The sequence below is a fragment of the Strix uralensis genome, chromosome 4, assembly GCF_047716275.1.
Source record: "Strix uralensis isolate ZFMK-TIS-50842 chromosome 4, bStrUra1, whole genome shotgun sequence".
Taxonomy (NCBI): Eukaryota; Metazoa; Chordata; class Aves; order Strigiformes; family Strigidae; genus Strix; species Strix uralensis.
Window position 1 is genome coordinate 25,759,173 of NC_133975.1, and position 19,471 is coordinate 25,778,643.

The window sequence follows — 19,471 nt, forward strand, 5'->3', positions numbered from 1 at the left end:
TTTCTTTGGTGTATCAAATGATTTGTTTTACTTAAGTATGTTTAATCTTATTTGATGGATGTTTTGGCTGGCAAATGGAATACTGATCACTAGTTTATCTGATAATGCCCTGGGCTAGTTTAGATTTAAGGCAAGTTAAGGTTGTACTGTCCTTTGTTATACTTTTATATTTATTGTAAATAAAGAGTAACAGTTTTAAACTTAATGGTTTCACAGAAGTCTGAGTTAAAGAGGACATTCAGTACCTCAGCCTTTCCATTTCCTGTGCTCCATTCAGCAGCAGGCTCACATTTTCCCTAGCCTTCCTTTTGTCACTGATGTAGCTATAGAAGCCCTTCTTGTTGGCTTTGACATCCCTTGCCAGATTCAACTCCAGGTGGGCTTTGGCTTTCCTAACCATGTCTCTGTGTCTACATATTCCTCTCAGGATACCTGTCCTTGCTTCTACCCTCTGTATTCTCCCATTTTATGTTTGAGTTTTGCCATGAGCTCCTTGTTTATTCATGCAGGCATTTTTACCTGACTTCTTGGTCATTTGGATGGACTGGTCTTGAGCTTGAAGGAGGTGGTCTTTAACAACCAGATTTCTTGGACCCTTTTCCCTCCAGGGCCTTTAATTCAGGGTACTTTTTCAAGTAGATCCCTGAAGAGTCCAAAATCTGTTCTTCTGAAGTCCAGGGTTGTGATCTTGCTTTTTGCCCTGCTTCTCAGGACCCTGAACTCCATCATCTCATGGTCACTGCAGCTGAGGCTGCCTTTGGCCTTCATATCCCAAACAAGCTCTTACATGTTGGTAAGTATGAGGTCCAGCAGAGGACCTCTCCTCAGCACATCCTCTGTCACTTGGGTTGGCAAGCTGTCATCGACGCTCTCTGGGAACTTACTGGATTGATTATGCCCTGCTGTGTTGTTCCTCCAGCAGATACTTGGGTGATTGAAGTCCCCCATCAGGACCAGGGTCTGCAAATGTGAGGCTATTTCTAGCAGTCTGTAGAGTGCTTCATCCACCCGTTCTTCCTGGTTACAAGGTAGAATAAATTCCTGTATGCAGACTAAAAGTCAGCAGACAGCATTGTCATCTTTTTTTAGTGAAGCTGATGTCCTGTAAGGAGAAATATTTCTGTGACATTATCAATGACCAATGCAGAACTAGAATATGAAGAAATGTAAAAAGTTCAGTTCAGATTTTGAAAGGGTTAAGTTTAGTTCTTTTTTTCCAAGAGTATGAACCCAAGTTGTCATAACAGCCTGTAATATATGCTTGTGTTTACCAGAGCTGTTACTGCTATAATGGCAAAACACTGGATAGAACTGTTCTTTTCTATTTTATAGAGAAATACTGCTCGTGATTTAAGCAGGATCACAGCTGCACAAGACATGCACAAGTCTGCTTGCTTCTTCTGAATCTTCATTCTGTAGTGTCATAAATCAGGCACAGCTTTTGGCCCAGGAACTGGACTTCTTGTGGCTGCAGGAATATTGCCATGAGTATTACAGTGCCCATATGGTTGCAGCGGACTGGGGCACCTGCTCGAGACCTGAACCTGCTCTTTGACTTTGCTTTTGCCAAATCTACCCCATAGCAGGCACAGATAAGCCCCATCTCCTTATACTGGGGCACTTTTTAAAATGTAGAACTTGCCCTGTTGTTGAGCTGTTTGGTTACAGCAGTGATCTCTCCTTTTGTCAGAGGTCTTCATTCTTTTTTGCTCCACCAATTGCTTTAACAGTTACTACTTTTTAAACAACCTTCACCTACTTCTATGAATTACAATAGCTTATGCACTTAAGTAGATCATGCTGTATTACCTGGAATGCAGTACTCCCTTACATGTTGTTTGTGATCTGATTATGTGCTGGAGAAGCTGGTTTCAGATTATCAACACTTAGCTCTCTGTGAGGCTGCACAGAGCTGATGATGTGAGTGAACTTCACATTATTCATCTATAAAAGGAATGGCAGAGGCCCAGTGAACTCCAAAGCTGTTGTGGCTTCATGACTGAGGATTCTTACACAACTTGTTTTTACATTAGACTTCAAGATATGGCCTCACTAAGTATCTCATTTTTAATAGTACCATTTCCCTTTCTTAAAAGAACTCGGGCAAGATAATTTTAAAGATAGAGGTGATCTTTTTCTACTGTATTTTACTGCTTGATAAGTCTAGGGAGATTAAAACATGGTTGTTCTTTTGCAAAAAGCATAGAACACAAAAATCAGATAACAACTTATTTCAGTGCAACTGAGAACTTAATTTGACTGTTTTCTGCCTCCTATTCATATGCACCTTTAGGTTTTTTTGTTATGAAATCTACATTTGGGGATCTGAGGTCCAGCCTTCTTCCTGCTCTAGATAGTGTGGCCTTGCTTCTACCTGACTTTCACAAAGGTGCTTATGAAACTGTTCTGTGATCAGGTTAGGATGTTAATTTAATTGAAACTGTATCAATTTTCCTTTTGGAATATTTAAATTGCTCTGAACTGCCTAACTGAGTGATACCACAGTGTAATATGAGAGTAGGGGGAAAAGTGGGAATGTTCTTTTTGCAAAAGAACAACCACGTTTTAATCTCCCTAGATTCAGTCAGTCTTAGTCTGCCATTCAAATGTAATATCTGACAATACAGTGAGGAGATCTAATAGTTATCCTCTGACAAAAGAGGCAGTTCTGTTATTCTTTTCTCTTCTGATCTACCCCTTGATGTACATTCTCAGTGTTTTCCCTTGTGCTGGCATTGATGCTTGTCCAGCTTCGTGTTGAGCTGTTTTAGGGTCTAAGGTAAATGGAATTGCATTCTGCTCCAAACCAACTCAGTGCACCTCACTAGATCACCTTAGGTGTTTGTCAAATTCCAAGTTGACATAAATTTGGAGAATAAAGTGAGAATGTACAGTAATTTTGGACAAATTTTTCCTGGTACTTTCACAAGCAGATGGTGGAAGTAGAGTGCAGCACCAGAGGAACTTCAAAGGGATTGGGCTGTGCAGCATGAAACCTGATGTTGTTTCTTTGTATGGTGACATAGATCCTAAAAGTAAGGCTATGAGGATGGAGGTGCACGAGGAGACTTGCAGGCTTACTTGGCCTCTGTACACAGCGCCACCTAGACAAAGTGTCACAGACTTTGAAGTCTGTCCTGCTAGCATTGTGTGAGAAGAAATCACTGCATGCCTGCCCAGTGACTCCAAAGATGGAGTATCCTTGCTCTAAGGAGACATAAACTGCATGGGAACAATCTGTGTGCTGGCAAACATCTTCTTAGTCTTGTGTCTGCTGCTGTTTTGGTGGTAGGAATGGAAGGCTTTCAGTACATTTCCATGATTTACACCTAATTGTTTTAAAATTACTAGTGAACCTGCCCCTGAGGGGTTGAATGTGTTGTGAAATACTGTCATGTTACAATTTCTTCATTTTTGTGACTTTAACCTCATTCTGGCACTAACTTTCTGGTGCTTATCCTGTGCTTTATTTATTTATTTTTCTCAGCTGGAATAATTTTTTTCTGCTTTGCTGAGCGGTACCCTCACAGAGAAATAATTTAACCCTCTGCAACTGACTTCCTAAGTTTTGCAAGTGTGGTGATTCTGTAGTCTTCAAATTCAATTGAAAAGCTTGAAGGTAAGTGAGTGTGGAAGATGGATATGAAAATTTGAGAATCTGCTGAATCCACAGAGTTCTCAAAGTACAATGTAGGTCTTGAGTTGAGAGGCTGTTTATCCACACATTACCCAGCACTAAATGTGTTAAATTCCCCAACTTCACAAGCAGTAACAATAACAAAATAGGTAACGGCAAAGTTATTCAGCTCACCTTACTGTAGTGTGGTAAAGTCTGCCTTCTACAAAGGTGTTGGATGCAATATGCACAAAGTAAGTGAATGGGTCTCCTCATCGCCTTGCAGCCTAGTAAGACCTACAGCTTCAAACCAACTCACAGCCAGCAGAAAACTCCCCGCAAATTTTTTTTTAAAAAAAAAAGAAAAGTGTGAGTTGTGTCTGTGGAAAAGTTCTGAGTGAGAAAGAGAATGAGTCTAGAAACCCAGGCTGCATGTACAGAATTAAGAGTTCAGAAAACACTGTCTGATTTGTTACGACATTGAATATTAAGCTGAATGTACAATACCACAAAGAGGAATAATTAATGATAAAGGAACTCCAGTGTATTTCCTGCAGTTACCCACTGCTGTGGCTTGCTGAAGTTAATTTAAGATGAGAACATTTGGAAAAATGTTGCCTTATTGACCTCCAAACACAAGCCAGAAAGTCTAATCTAGATTCAGTAGATGGTTTTTGTTTCTCATTTAATTAATGATCTCAAGGAATATAAAGTATGCACAACTGTGATGTTTTGAAATTAATTCTGTGGGTACATGGTGCAGGGATAGCTGTATGCAATTTAAAGACAGAAATTATATTTTAGCGGGAAAAAGAAACTGCTTAGAAAAAGAACAGTTTTTATTAAAAAATCAGTCTTACCTAATACAGTATTAGTTTTCATGGCACACAGTACAGTAACATATTGAGGACAGTCTAATTTAGTTAGTGAAAGAGAACATTCAAAGCCTGCACAGTCTGTTTTTAAACATGTGGAAAGATAGCTTTTGTCAAATATATGAATAAACAAAGGCCATATGTGACGTGTAGGTTAGTACAATCTCTCCAGACAGATTCAAGAGTGGTTCTGGCATGAATCAGATGGTAGGACTGGGTCCTACATCAGTGATCTTTCCTCAAGACTAGTAAAAACAAAACCTTTCTATTTTATCTGCTCCACCAGTTTCTCTGAAAAGCTTGGGTTTTAGCTCACTTGGAACTACTTAAACATGGACACTCATGTTCAGGCAAATATATTTTCATTTTTTCAGATTCTAAAATGGCCCTAATGGACAAATTCAAGTCATCCATATTAAAATATGAATATGCCAAATCATAAATTTTGATACTGAGCAAATCACGGTCCCGAAATAGCTCCTTATTTTTCCATGCAATCAGCTTTTCATTTAGAGTTTTGCCTGCATTCGGCTGACATTTATGCTGTGCCCTCAAGGTCATCAGATGTGGGCTCTTCGGCTGTAGTGGAGCAGAAAACCAAAGCAGAGGAGGCATATATAACTGCTTTATTTACTTTAGCAACACAATCTCCCATCCTGTTATATGTCAAAGTGAATAATGGTAACAAATCACTGTTGTAAAATCAGTGCTTTCCCTTGCCTGGTGTGGACACAGTTGTTCTATATTTCTGTTTTTTTACCCTCTCTGTGGACATCAAGTTGTGGGAAGGTCTGTGGGAAATATTTTCCTAAAGAATGATTTGTGTGACTGCACAAATACAGGCTTAAATGGGTATGTGTGTCTGCCCTAAAGGTTGATCATCAAGGATCTGATACAAGGATTGAGTGGATAATGCCAGTTTATACTTGGTTTGTCCTTTGTATGAAACTGCTGGTTGATGTGGACTTCTTTCTTTCCCACCCTCCCCCCACTTTTCCCGGAGTGACAGTAATTGAGATCTATTGCTGGTCATAAAAACAGCTTCACTGCTGGTGATTCCTCTTGCATTGGGTTAAGTTTGATCTTTCTACATAACTGATTGAATGCTTTTCATTTACAAGCTTCTTATTTCAGCCTTTAAAAGAACCCCACAAAACTAGTTTCATACATGCAGAATGTGCTTAAAAATTATATTCTGAGTAATCATGATGTACTGTGGCTTGTGGAGTTGCTTCGTTGCTTATATGCTGTGCTTCTAATTACAACATGAAGAACTTTCACAGGAAGAGAGAATAGAAGATAAATTCATGACTCAATTTGAGATTTCTGGAGGCCACATTCATCACGAAGGTGAAAAGTAAAGGAGATAATATCTGGCGGCGTATTTTACATCTAAATCTGTGGCTAACTGAGGTGTTTGAGAGTCTAAAAAGCAAATTGTACATAAATCTTGCTTCTGAGTCTTTGATGCTGAAAACCTGCATGCGCTTTAAGTTTGGGCTAGTTCCATTGAAGACTACAGAAATATTTGCAATAATGATATTGAATGTGGTTGTAGATACTTACTCAGTTAGCACCTAAAACACCTAATATATTATTCTGCTTGTTTGTATCTTCAGATTTTCTCCAATGACAGTTATGTTCCTGTCGGAAAAAATGGTTTCCAATTTCTGTAATGAATTCATTTAGAAAGATTTTAATGGAACAGAAGCACTTTTAAAACCAGATAAACCAGAAAATAACTGTAATGCATTAACATATTCAGGATGATTAATATAGTTGATTCAACACCACTATTAGGAAAATTGGGTTCCTTTCTTTGATTAAAAATGCAAATGACAGTATGACATATATCTAGGAAGCAGTAATGTGCTAAAGTCTTAAGAAGAGCAAAGCCCCATTCTTCACTTTTGATTCTCTGCTGGCTACTAAAACCCCATTCTAATATGCATCTGCAAGTACGAATAGCATTGGTCCCTGCAGAGATCTCTATTTGAAACTGAACTCAGAGGCGTTTCTAGAAGTTGTGTCGAGACATTAGGGCCGCTTTAGTTTGACCTGCAGTCCAGCACCGAAGAGAAAATTTCATTTTCCTGGTTTAAGTGCATATTTCAAAATGGCACAATAGTGGGTAATGATCTGCTGGAACGAGGCACTCTGATTCCCAAAGCAGGATCGGTATTTAGGAGAGGAAGCAGTTGCTTCTGCGGAGCTCTGTGCAGTATTTCTGCTTCTGCGGAGCACTGTACAGCGTTTCTGACAGTAACATTTTCGTATATAGTCAGGCCCTTAGAAAGTTTCTCTAATTGCAGGAAGTGAACTTTATTGTTCTTAAAAGGGATCAGTCCCCAGAGTGCAGTAACTCCTTTTTTCCCCGCACTCCCCTCACAACAGTTTGCAGATTCACCATGGTTTAAGATGAGGTGTTTAAGTGCCACTTAGTGGCTGTCCAGAGCAAATGTAAGATACTGCGATAGCTGTGACAGTTTTCACCTCTCCTGCTGTTGCTTTCCACCAGCAGGGGAATTCCTCGCCTTATCTTAGATATACTGAAGGCTTACCCTAAGACTGGTTGAAATCAATTAAAAGACCCTGATGGGCTTTTGATAAGAATTTCAGTACTGTCATTCCCATTTCACTTTTTTTTTTTTTTTCAGATTGTCCATTTGAAGTTCTGTTTGGGTTTTCCTTGTGGGGTTTTTTTTGGCAATAAATGCCTGTAAAAGTATTGTAATGAGTTGATATTTTACTATGCAGTGAGCTAGCACAAGAACCAACAGTAAATAAAGGTGCTGTCCATAGAACTGAAATACTAGTGTTCCTGGAGTTTATTCTTAGGTATTAAAATTCACAAAACAAGACACGTGCTTAATGGGTTAGTGTTTGGCTCAGCTGATGTTCTGGGATGTCTCGGCTCCTCTCAGCATAGTATCTGATAGATCTGAAAACATTAGCTCTCAGTCATGTTCTGAGCTTGATATAATACGTATGTATCTGAATAAATACCAAAGTTTCTCTTCTAGAAACTTGCAGGACTTCAGAATATTCTTTATATGTATGTTATTATCCCCATAATGCATCCAGGGGGCAACAAAACTCAGAGTGCACGCATTGCTTGTGTGCAGACTTTTTTTTTACTGGGAGGAGGTTTTCAGTGGGCATTCTGCAGGTAGGTTGTGTACTGCAGAAGGCATGCTTCAAGTTTTTCTTTAAAATGAAGTCTGGGGTTTTTTTTTTCCTCTCTATTTAAGTTTTTGTGTTTTAATAGACTATCCATATGCAAGCTAGGATTGGAAGAGTCAGAAAAGTTGACAGGAACCTCAAGCAAACAAAACATAGGTTTCTGATTTATAGGTACATTTCTTGTTAAAGTTACAGAATGCAAACTGTTAAGGTCTTGGGATAAATCCCTTCACACAAGTTGAGACTGTGCACTTCCAACAAGCCATATAAAAACTACATGTATGACAAATTTCCTTACCTGGATAACCCTCGGTGACCTGACTTCTACACACACACATATGCACAGGCATGTCAGTCTGTTCTGGAAGTTTTGATGCCAACTTGAGACATCAGCTGAATTAGATTTCCAGGAGGTAGTCCTAACTGGAGTTCATTCCCAGCTGGGTTGTGAGTGAAGTCATAGCACATGTATGGGAATGACATTATGGATCTACAATGAGAGAAGTAATACTTGATTCTTTTTTTTTTTTTTTTTTTTTAAGCTCTTAGTGTTTGTCTGTATATTACAGCTTTTTGCATGTTAGAAACAAACGGGGAAAATGAATTAAAGCTAGCCTACATTCTGCTCATAAATCATGATTGAAACCAATAGGAGACTTGAGAATTTATTACGTCCTGGGGTAAAAGATTCTGCAGAGCTAGCTTCTGAGATTCACTTACTCATTTGGGCCTTTGTGCTTGTGAATGCATTCAAATATGTGAGTTCAGACTCAGAAGTTACATTGGTATCTGTATTTATCAGATCGCTTGAATGAAGAGTTCAGCTGTCCAGTCCATCATTCCATCTGTGTGCAGGTGTCTCCTGGAATGCCAGAATTCCCTGTTGGTACTGAGAATACCCAGGAGGGAGGAAATGGCAGAATTGGCCCATGATTATTTTATTGTAACTTTATTTTTTCTAGTAGTGTACCACATGGCAAATAATACTTTGGGTTTTATTCCTGAAAATATGTACACATTTTCCAAATTTTACCTACTCCGGGAGTCTTACATGACGTGACGCAGCTATCTAGCGTTCTCAGTCATAAGACATGGTTAAAGAAACCTGTAGTGAGGGAATGCATTCAGCCTGCGTGGATCCATGGTTGTGGGTTAGCTGACTCAGCGCGTGAAGGCTTCCATTGTTCTGGCAGAGGAGCGGAAGCGCAGTCAGCACATGTGGCAGAAATGTGCAGTGGTGTCTTACAGTAATATATCCTGAGCCCTTTGAAGCGATGCAGCTTTATCAAAACCACAAAAGAGCCATAAGGACAAATCCTGTTGCTATATTTTAAAAGTCTCTGTATTGCGTGTTACACAATTATGGAAAACACAAGTGTTTTCCAGCATGTTTTTAGGAGTCAGAACAGAATTGGCTTAAAATTAGCTAAATGTGGAATGTTGTTTTTAATGAAACCAGGAGCTGCAAACTTCTGAATAGAAAGCTAACTGAATTGTGGGGAAAGTTTGGTAGAAACAGTGTTTGAATCATGGTTTTAAAGATGGTTTATTGGCATTTTGTGGCTTCTGTTGTAATTGAAAGATGATATGACATATCCAAAAGTATATAAAATCGCAAGAGCAAAGAGTCCACATCATTGCCAAAGATACACTCGATGGGTTAATAAGCCCTGAGAAGAGGGTAGGAAGGGGAGAGATAAGAAACAGTAAGTTAAAAGTGCGTTCAAGGGAACATCGCTGATAAAATCTTGCACTTGCAAGACAGCTGAGAAGAAATGTAATCAACAGCACAACATGGCAAAATAAAAATTGCAGTGAGTTTAATAAAAAGGCAGATTTATGAGCCATACGAAATCACTGTACAAGCAAATTATTATATTAGTAGGTTCCAGTGGTGTTCTCAATTCAACATTACACAGGAAATATCTAAGGAAGGACTTTGCTGCAGCTTGTAATCAAATGGAAGGCTGGTGATGGGAAGCGGTGCAGAGCAAGGGCTGGGAGGGTTGCTGAGTGCACTTCTTAATTGGCTGCAAGGGGCTGCTGTAGTTCTCAGCTGGCTGCTGCAGTTTTCCCACCGGGGTTTTGTTCAAGAGCACCGGAGCAGGGAGGTTTTTGATATGAGGGCAACGTTACAGAAATTAAAATTTCTTCAGCTTGATTCTGGAAAAGAACAGGACAATATGGTATTTTTTTCCTCTTTTTGTTATCTATCCTTAAGATGCATGAGGATATAGTAGCAACTTTGGTCTATGATTTTAGTGGGGGCAGGATTGGATCCTTCTCAAATGAATAGCTTTTACATCCAGATGCTCATCATATGTAAATTACAATATAACTCCATTGATTGTAGGTAAGTTCTGGACCCGACACCTGCTCAGAGATAAACCTGAAATGATATTTTTTATTGTTAAGCTCTTTCCAGCAAAACCAAGAATATTAGGATTTGGGGTTAGAATGGTTAACACTTGAAATTTTATTCTAACTGTTGATTTTTTCAGTTTACTGAAATGGATGTTGCTTTAGGGTATCCAGACTACAGTAAAAACCCAGTAGAATCTGTGTGCTGTCTATGGGGATTGCAGCTGAATTCAGTGGTGAGAAATCAACACTGTTAGAAATAGATTTGTTAATATTAAGTAAATTGTGAAGAACTGAGAAGGCTGGCTAGTTTTCATGGCTCTCCATACTGTGGAACTCAATATACTTTCCTACTGTTGCAACTAAAGTACACAAAATAATATGCTTAGGGTGGTGGGACTGGTTTTGTGTTTATCGTTAATTATGTGAACAAAGAGCTGGGCTATAACTCTGTAAAATTATGCATACAAAATTACTTGCATTATTCATGACTAGAGTGTTCTAATAGGATAAAATGAATATGGACATCTTAACTAACGTGAAGTCCCGTGTAATGGAAATAGGCATTCATAGTATATGTATCTCCCATAGCACATGGGGAACTGATTAAAATTTATAATTATATTTTGATTTTAACCAGTCAAGTGAGAGTTATCATTTTCTGTTCATAGTCTGGTTTTCCTCAACAATTTCTAGACTTTTTTTTGCTATGTAACTTATCTGTTACTGGAAGTAGAAGTGCTTAGTATTTAATTTTTTTTTTTTTCTGTTGTGAGGTAGTGCTTTTCCACAAAGGAAATAAGGTGTATTTTCAAATGAAGTGTCTTTCTTCCCATCTGAGTAACTTGGGTTAACCATGTAAGTTTAAAGATCAAGAAACACTAAGTATAACCTTCAATTAATTGCATTTCAGAAATAACTTCTTAAACTTTGAGAGGTTTTTTTCTCCTGAGACCTTTCAGTGCTTGCCACAAGAAACCAGTGAGAGGCTGGAGGAAAAGGCTGCAAAGTATTTCCATGGTGATATATGTAATGCCAGAGGACGTTAATCCTGATTTGATTCTCGCATCCTTCATGACCCGTTGTCAGGGATATTTTTAAAATAAGCAGGCTTGCATTATTAATATTTTACGGTTTATGTAGTTGTGTCAGGGTGTGTGTGCAGGTGTGTATCATCTTTGTGGTGGCTGCTGTTTTTTCCCCCAGAGCTGCCTGAGCAACCTGGAGAGCTCAGCTAGTTGTCCCTCGACTTGGTGACACTAAGAAGGCCAAAAAATATTTCCCTTGCAGGGAGAAAAATGGGAAGTTTTGAACTGTTTCAGCCACAGTCAAGACCCAGTTGATGATCTCAAGGGCTTGACCCGTGTCTTTGTCACTGACCATTGGGAGAATCTCCGTTTGTTTTGAGCTCTGTAATCTGCTTCTGCAGTTTGCCAGTTTGCTCTGCCTGTGCTCCACTCTTACTGCTCTCGTTTCACAGCTGCCAGAAAACCCTCTGTCGCAAAGCAGAATAAATGTGTGGAACCTCTGATGTCTCTGTGTGGCAATTCCCTGCTATGCACTGAGTTTGCCCTGTTGCTCATTTGCCACATTGTCCTTGTAGGTTTTTTGCATTCAAACATTCAGATCAAAGTGATCTCTTCACAAGTCTGCCTGGACTTATCTGCAGATTCAGGCTGTGGAATTTTGCTCATTTATCGAGATTTGATCGGTTGATCACAATTGGATCACTCAGCAGTGCACATTTGATCTTGGGCAAACACAGACATATGATCATGCTTGAGCGGAATCAGTCAGAACCCATGGCAAAGTTCCTGACAGCTTTAAGCTTTTTTTTTTTCTTTCTGTCTGTGGGAAATCAAAAAATACTCAATCTAGCATAAAGCTTGCCAGTCCAAAGTTTACTCATCAATGTTTCTGGAAGTGTTTGAAGTAGCAGGCTGATTTCAGTCCAGATGAGCATTTTACATCAGATGGCCTTAATGGTTATGAATGGGCACTAGGACCCTAAAGCTAGGTTGTGTTTATTGCTACACTGATTATGTATAGCTGCCCTTGGTTACCTCTCCTTTCTTTCTCTGTATGTTGCTTTCCCTCTGTAACTGGATTTTTTGGGTACCTTTGGCTTGCATCATGTTTGTTGGTTATATACTATACATCTAAAAGTGTCCTCTTACCAGCTGCTCCTCCTGTAGCCCACTTCAGGTGCTGAAGGTAGAGCTACTTTTCTCTGGTGTTAGATTCTCTGTAACACTCACCCTCAGGCAGAGGTCCCTTACAGGATGATGTGTTCTGCACCTCATGACTAGTATTTTCTCTAGTCCCTTGTTTGATTAAGGACTTCACTAAAACCTTTCTGTTCCATTCAAGATACCTCACTGGTCAGCCCAGCATCTGCTATCTATCACCCAGAACGGCCTTATGATAGGGCATAAGAAAGAGAATACATTTTCTGTAGATAAACCTTTTCCAAGGAAGAAAGAATGTCTGAACACTTCTTTGTCCAAAACAGACCCACAGGGAAGAATCTTAAGATAATGGTAGCATCTATGAAAGGTTCTTCAACTTCATGAGGCATTTTATCATCTAATACTCTCATGACGTTGCTGTAGTTGATCTAACCTTGCCTGCAGGACAGCACTTGCACAAGGAGGACTTCATTCCACTGCCTGCTGAACAACATGGCCCTTGGGCTCTTGTGCTTCTCTCCTACTGTTCTGCTGATCAAGGATGCCAATTAAACTCAGACACCAGAGTGAAAAGAGTAGACTTATTTTACTGTTAATAATTAAAGGATATAACTAAGTAATACAGAAAATAAGCAATAAGAACAATACAGAATAGTACATTTAATTATTACTACATACAGTTAATTATAGAAAATAAGAACAAGCAAGGTAATGCACCTAATCATTACTACACGACGGGGAGAGTAGTGATTAAGAAAGATCCATCACCACTTGCATAGGTTACCATCATCCAGATCCGGAGTCGCTGGGGAGCCCTGGTTGCATCAAGGATTTGGAGAGCCTTTCCCTGAAAGTGGGAAGTCCGTCCATAGGTGAGGCATCCAAAGTCATGGCAAGAGGCTCCAGTCTTATATACCAAAAATCAGCAAGTCAGAATGACTTGCACTTTTCTTTGAGCAGTAACATCTGGTTTCATCCTCCTGTTGGATTCAACCCAAAGCCTGGCCAGGGCTCTGGGGGGAGAACCAAGGGAGTTTCTAACAAGGCTAAACACTTGGGTTCTCAGCCTTGAACAATGCTAAACAAGGGAAGTTGGATGCACATTCTCACAACATTTCATCCTTACTACTGATTACATTTTGTCTAAGCTGCATCTTTCACTAGTGAGCATACATATTTTGTTAATGATCAGATACTAATTAATAAATGCTAATAGTAATACAGGTTTTACTAATTAGAAGATACTAATAATGGCTAACATTTGGTTGTGAGGTTCATCTAGAGGTCAACTTTGTTTCAGGGCCTATTATTCAGGTCCTAGCACTACACCTACATGGTGTAAGATCACTTTTCCCTTCACAGATCCCTCTCGCTGAGATGCAGGATCCCAAATGAGCCTCAGCACATGGTAAGCCTCTTACGCTCTGACACTGTTGGAGAGAGGATGGATGCTGCTGGTAGGGAAGAGGACAGATAACCCATTGCCAATGCTGCTTTTCATTCCTGAGGAAATGCTAGTAGTCACTTGAATTATGGTTGGACTAGATGATCTTCAAGATCTTTTCCAACCTAGACGATTCTGTGATTCTGTGAATCAAAGCATTTTAGCAGTTACAGATTTTGTGGCTGAAAAGTCAATCACATATAAGCTAAAACCTACAGGAGAGGTTGGAAAGGGTTGCACTGCTGAGTCAGTGCCCAGCACTCTGGTGAGGAATTGTTCTCTTCTGTCTGCCACATGGGGAGTGAATTGCATGTTATCTCTGGGCACTGGCCCAATGTCTTGCATTTTCCATATTTGCTACTGGTTAGCAGATAGCCAAAACACGTCAGTCTACACTCTTAACTCACTAACAGTACTAAGAAGATTACCCAAAACATTGTCATTTCTGTTTCCACTGAGTGTCTAGAAACCACCAAGAAAGTCATATCATTTTCTTTGATGAGGGCTGGATTTCATCTTTAGCATGGATGTGCAGCTCAGGGCAGTGGGCTCCTATGCACTTTGCATTAAGGGAACAGCCGCTGCCAGTCAGTTGTTAGCTGTCAAGTCTTGCTGTTGTCTCTCATCAGGGGGTTGATGTAGATCTTCTTTGATTTTGTGATTAGTCTTTTATTTTATTTAGTATGGAGAAAGAAGGAGTTTGCTTATAATTTAGCCAAAAGAAGTAGCAAAGCTTACTCTTTCCTTGACCACAATATCTTCTCAGAAGCTGGCTAGTCAGGCTTGATTGAATCTTTGGATAGGATGAAATCCAAAGGATTCATTACTCTTTTTCTTCAGTGGATCCAGGTGAATGATTTGTTGCATCTTGCATCATATGGAGATGCCATAAAAGTCTGGGATTTCCTTAGACACCTTTGGTTTGGTATCTTTTAATACAGCTGTATCTAAGAACCAAAACATTATTTCATTTTGAATTCACATGACAAACAGTACTCTCACAGTAGTTACCTTCTTTCTATCTTTTTCCTCTAATGAAGTAGAAACCATCCAGACTACTGCTCAGAATGGGAAGGGATGAGACAAGGCTCAAGGAAATCCTAATGAATGGTGAAAGCTAAGTAAAGAAATCCTAATGAATGGTGAAAGCTGAGTAATAAAGGATAAAAATCGTGTTTTTAAACAAAGGCCAAATAATTGATACTGGTAATTACTGACAGGCATGTTTTTTTCTTGCGTTTTTTCAGCTGAATTTACAAAGACCTTTGTACAGGGAAAGAACAGAGAAGTGAAACTTCTAATAGTGAATGTGGGTAGAGGGGATAATTCATGAGAAGAACAGCTGCCTAAACATGTTTAAGTACAATTCAGAGCAAAAAGCTTCAAAAGGGAATGGGGTCTGCTGTAAAACCACTGCCAGAGTTAACATAAAAGTAACAGGAGAGGCCAGTTCTCAGGTAATACAGTTGTGGCTATACCCTTAATGCAACTTCTTGTGAGACGTGATTCAGCGCTGACACACTGTGAAGACTCTCAAAAATATTTACAGCCATTAAACCTAAAGAAAGCTGAAATCAGAGGAGAAAGAAAATATTCCTCCTTTGAGTTAAAAGGTTGACTGCAGCCTCCTTTCTTCTTAATATTTCTTTATATCTCACATCTCTTTCCTTATCTCTAAATGGTTTATTTTAGTGGAGAGAGCTTTGTTGGAGGGGAAATAATGGGGGTATTTGTGTATGTGTAAATTTATGAAGGACATCTGTAAAACTGAAACATCATCTTTCTGATGATGTAAGCTTTCAGTTGTGGCTTTGAAGTATATTAATTGCTACTATTTTAAAAACAGCCACAAATATTTTGCTAGTATTTTCCATGATAACATGGAACAGTTCATAGGAATGAGGATTTTGTTTTGTTTTTTAAAAGATCTTACACTTAGATAAGATGGTGTCAAGTGCTACTTACTGTTTATGCAATACAGATGTTATTCCCTGGCCCTGAATTTTTCCATTTACCCAAAATGGTTATATAAGTATTTTTGGAGAGACAGTTATTTGCACAAGCCAAACTTAAAATAGAAAAATACAGAGGTTCTGTTTTTAGAAAGTTGAACATCCTGAAAAATGAATGCAGTTATTGTTCCTACTACATTACTAAATCTATCTTTTTTGGAAGGTGAGCAACACAGTGACCTTTTCATTTACGCTCAAGAATTTCATGCATTACCAAATGTTTTTATATCTGAACACTTAAGCCTAGCTGCCAGCTGTTACCCAAATGCCAAAGACTGCCCACTCCTCCTTCCTTCAAGGCTGGCAGATATCATCTCCATTTAACAGATGAACTAAAGCAGAGAGAGGGGTGATGCAGCATGCCTGAAGGTCAGGTTACCAGCAGAAGCTGGAATTCATTCACTGTTACTCTGTCTCCTAATTCAGTGTCTTCACCACTAGACCACTCTTCCTCCCAGTCCTACAGAAGCATGTAGAAGGTTTCAGAGTGCATTTAAAACCATATAAACATCACTATAACAACTGCATGCGACAGGTTTAGAAGCAAGTAGTGTGAAGTGACACATGGGATGGCTCTTTGAGAGAGTTGCAGTCAGGGCGAGAAGCCAGACCTCCTGACTGATATCAGCGTTTAATGTGGACTCAGAGGGGATGTTAGTTTAAAACTGCCAGTCAGGAAGGGGGAGCTGGAAAAACTTCCAAGCAGGCAGGATCCCCTCAGAGAAAGGGGAAGATTTAATTATTTAGAAATAATATTGTTCACACTCAGTGTTAGAGAAATGCACTCTAATGCTACCACCAAATAGTGGCTATACTGTACAAATATAAGCAGCACATAACGAGGAACATTCTGCCTTGCTCTTGCCCTTGGTTGCTCTATGAAATAAAAGCAGACCCAGTTCTGTACTTCAGATGGTAATACTTCTAGTGTTCCGGTATGGTGCCTAGTTTAAAGACCTGAGAACAGATGTAATTTATTAATGTATGTGCTCATGTGCATCATGAACAGTAGCAGCAGTGAAAATTTCTCCATCATGCCAATAAACCTTTAGAGACCACCACCAGAGTGAGTGTCAGTCATATTGAGTCATTTATTGGGCTTATGGCTAAGAATATTGGTGCAATCAAACTGTCTATGGCCACTATCATAATGACAAAACAAGCCATTGACCATCCTTGTGAATCACCCTCTACTTTCCAGAAGCTACATTGACATTGACCTACTTTATTCTCACTAAAAAATATTTAGGAAGATGAAAAGCAAGATGAAGAGGAAAAAAAAATTGTTAGCAAGACATTTTGGCTTACATTTTAACCTATAGAACTATTGGAAAATGGATCTCTATTCTCTTTTTGTATAAATATGAAATGTATTTGTCATGGTTTTAATTCCAGAAACCAGGTCCAGTCAGGCTTTGGGCTCTCCAACCATGAGAAGGTTACTGTAAATAAGTTGCATGCTGGTTTATTAGCTCCTTGGTTAGTATTTTGAGGTGCTCTGGCAAATGTTGCTCAGAAAAAAGGATTTCAAATTCCCACATTAAATTTCTTCCCCTGATTAGCAGTGTGTCTTTGAGCAAGCCAATGAAACTGGTCAAGACTTAATTTTACAGATGGGTAGACTAATATTTAGCTAGAGAGTGCTAACAGCATCCAGTGACAGCAGATTTCCACAGTCCCAGCACCAGCTCAGCTGGGCCACGGCACTGCTGGGCCAGGCCAGGGCTGGGTATGCACTGCCATGCACCAGCTGTGCATCCACCACAGCTGGATACCTCCATTCTCAGACTATCAGCGATGCGTTGGCCATGACAGAGACATCACGCCTCACTGGTGCAGTCCTTTGTTTCATGCCACCTTTTCTGGGTAGGTGTTACTGTTCTGCATCAGCATTCTGGTTTGTTTTTTTGTGATTCTCTGTTCCTCAGGAGGAAGTGGGTGGAAGTGCCGTGCTTAGGTACTGCAGGTGCCACAGGTACGACCTGAGAAGACCTGCTTTTGTGTTGCCCCCTCAGCCCACCGGGGCGGCCCCTTATACACACACAGCTAGTGCTATGGTGCTTGCCAGTGCAGCATTAGGAGGTGATACAGCTCTCTCAGCAGCTGCCTCGTTTGCTTGGAGTGAACCAAACCCAGAGCTGCAGGATCATGCAGTCTGGGGCAGGGGCTGAAACTGCCCCTTTTCTGCCTTGGTGAGCTGTGCGATTGGCTCTGCTTCTCCCCAGCCCGTGTGTGCGGTGTCACTCAATTGCTCATGTGGTCATTTAATAACTTAGATGAGTGGGACAGTGTCAGCTCTCAACCCGGAGATTATTCCATTGCCCCTGAGTACACAAGTGCGGGCACATGCAGGACACTCTCCCAGGCGGGGTGACTGTCTCGGTGAGAGTGTCTTTGGGCAAAGAGAAGAGCTGAATTTGGCCTTTTGACATCTAACTTGGAGCAGTTGAATTTTATGGGGAAGAAGTGCAGAATAGACCCCTATGCTTTCCTGTTACAATTTCAGAAATCTAGTTCTTCACTTTGTTTCTGTGGGGTGATGGAAAATAAAGGGCTTTTTGTTTTGGGCCCAATGGATTATTTCCTGTGAAATCCAGGCCTTTTTTTTCCCCTCGTTCTGTGCCCTTCCTCCAGACTGAGGAAAATGGGTTGTTTTCAGGCAGCCCTACGGCCACTGAGCAGGGCTGTGTGTTCACAGGCGGTCTAGGCAGAGTGACAACAGGAATGAACACCTTTCCTGTCCGGGTGGCAGGTAACGTCCCTTGACCTGCCAGAAACAGGCATACTACCGACTTGTGCCATACTGTTTTTTTCTCTCCTTCAACAGTTATTTCTGAAAGTAGAGCTACTAGCGTGTGATGTCAAACGCTAACATGAATGGTGAGCCTGACTGGAAGTGTAACGTTTCACAGTGGTTTCAAACAGACGGTTTTTCGCTTGATCCTTTAATGTTAGGCACGACTTCGATGCCGGCATATCCCGGAAAGTTACGTGGACCGCGTGGGATTTTTTTTATAATAGTTGCGAATCCCGTCTTTTGCGCTGAGTTACGTGAAGGGGCACCGCGATGCGGTAGCAGGCGTTTCTCCGGGCTTTGGGGCGCGCTGCCGCAGGGCCAGCCCGCTCCCTTCCCGCCTTCCCGGGGCCGGGCGGCCGCAGCCCGGCGCGGGGCGCCCCGGCGGAGGCGGAGCGCAGCGGGGGCGGGACGCGGCCCGGCCCCGGCCCCCGGCCCGGCCCTTCCTTTCCCTTCCCGCCCCGCAGCACCGAGCAGCAGCCGGCGCCGCCGCGGGAGCCTCCCGGCGCGGGTAGCTCGCGGTCCCGCCGGCTGGTGCCCGGCGCCCGGAGGCGGCGGCGGGGAAGCTTTGGGAGGCCGGGCGGGCTGGCTCCCGTCCCGGCGCATGAGGCGGCGGGAGCGGCAGGCGGCAGCCGGGAGGCGGCGGGGAGAGGCGCAGAGGAGCGGCCGGAGCCGGGGATCGCCGCCGGCCGCCGTGCCGGAGCTCGTAGGATGTCACCATTGTTCAGCTGGGTGGCTAAGGTAGGCGGCGCCGCGCCCGCCGTCCCCCGCTCTCGGGAAATAAAGTCCAGCCTAAGAGTTTGCAGATGTTCGCATTTAATTTCAAGGCAAGTCAACCGTCTCTGGGAAGGGATCAGAGCCCTGCTGTATTGTTCAGCCAGGGAAAAGGAGAAGCACTCAAAGTGAACAGTAAAGGCAAACTGATGTAACTCATGGCTTGGGTTGAGGGGTTCTACCTTGCTGCGGGTCCACCTACAAGGGGAGAGCTGGAATTAAA

The 19,471-nt window shown here is 41.2% G+C and overlaps 1 protein-coding gene across 11 annotated transcripts in view; it reads left to right on the forward strand.

Annotated features, from left to right (window-relative positions):
• Positions 1-19,471, forward strand: part of TBC1D1 (TBC1 domain family member 1) — a 114,186-nt gene that overhangs the window by 12,995 nt on the left and 81,720 nt on the right. The window contains exon 1 of one of the 11 annotated variants that reach the window (XM_074865976.1): positions 19,007-19,215. The exons of the other annotated variants lie outside the window; for them this stretch is intronic. Coding sequence (XP_074722077.1) covers positions 19,186-19,215 — 30 coding nt within the window. The 5' untranslated portion in view covers positions 19,007-19,185. Of the gene's footprint in view, positions 1-19,006; positions 19,216-19,471 lie in introns of those variants that run through there. 11 annotated transcript variants of the gene reach the window in all.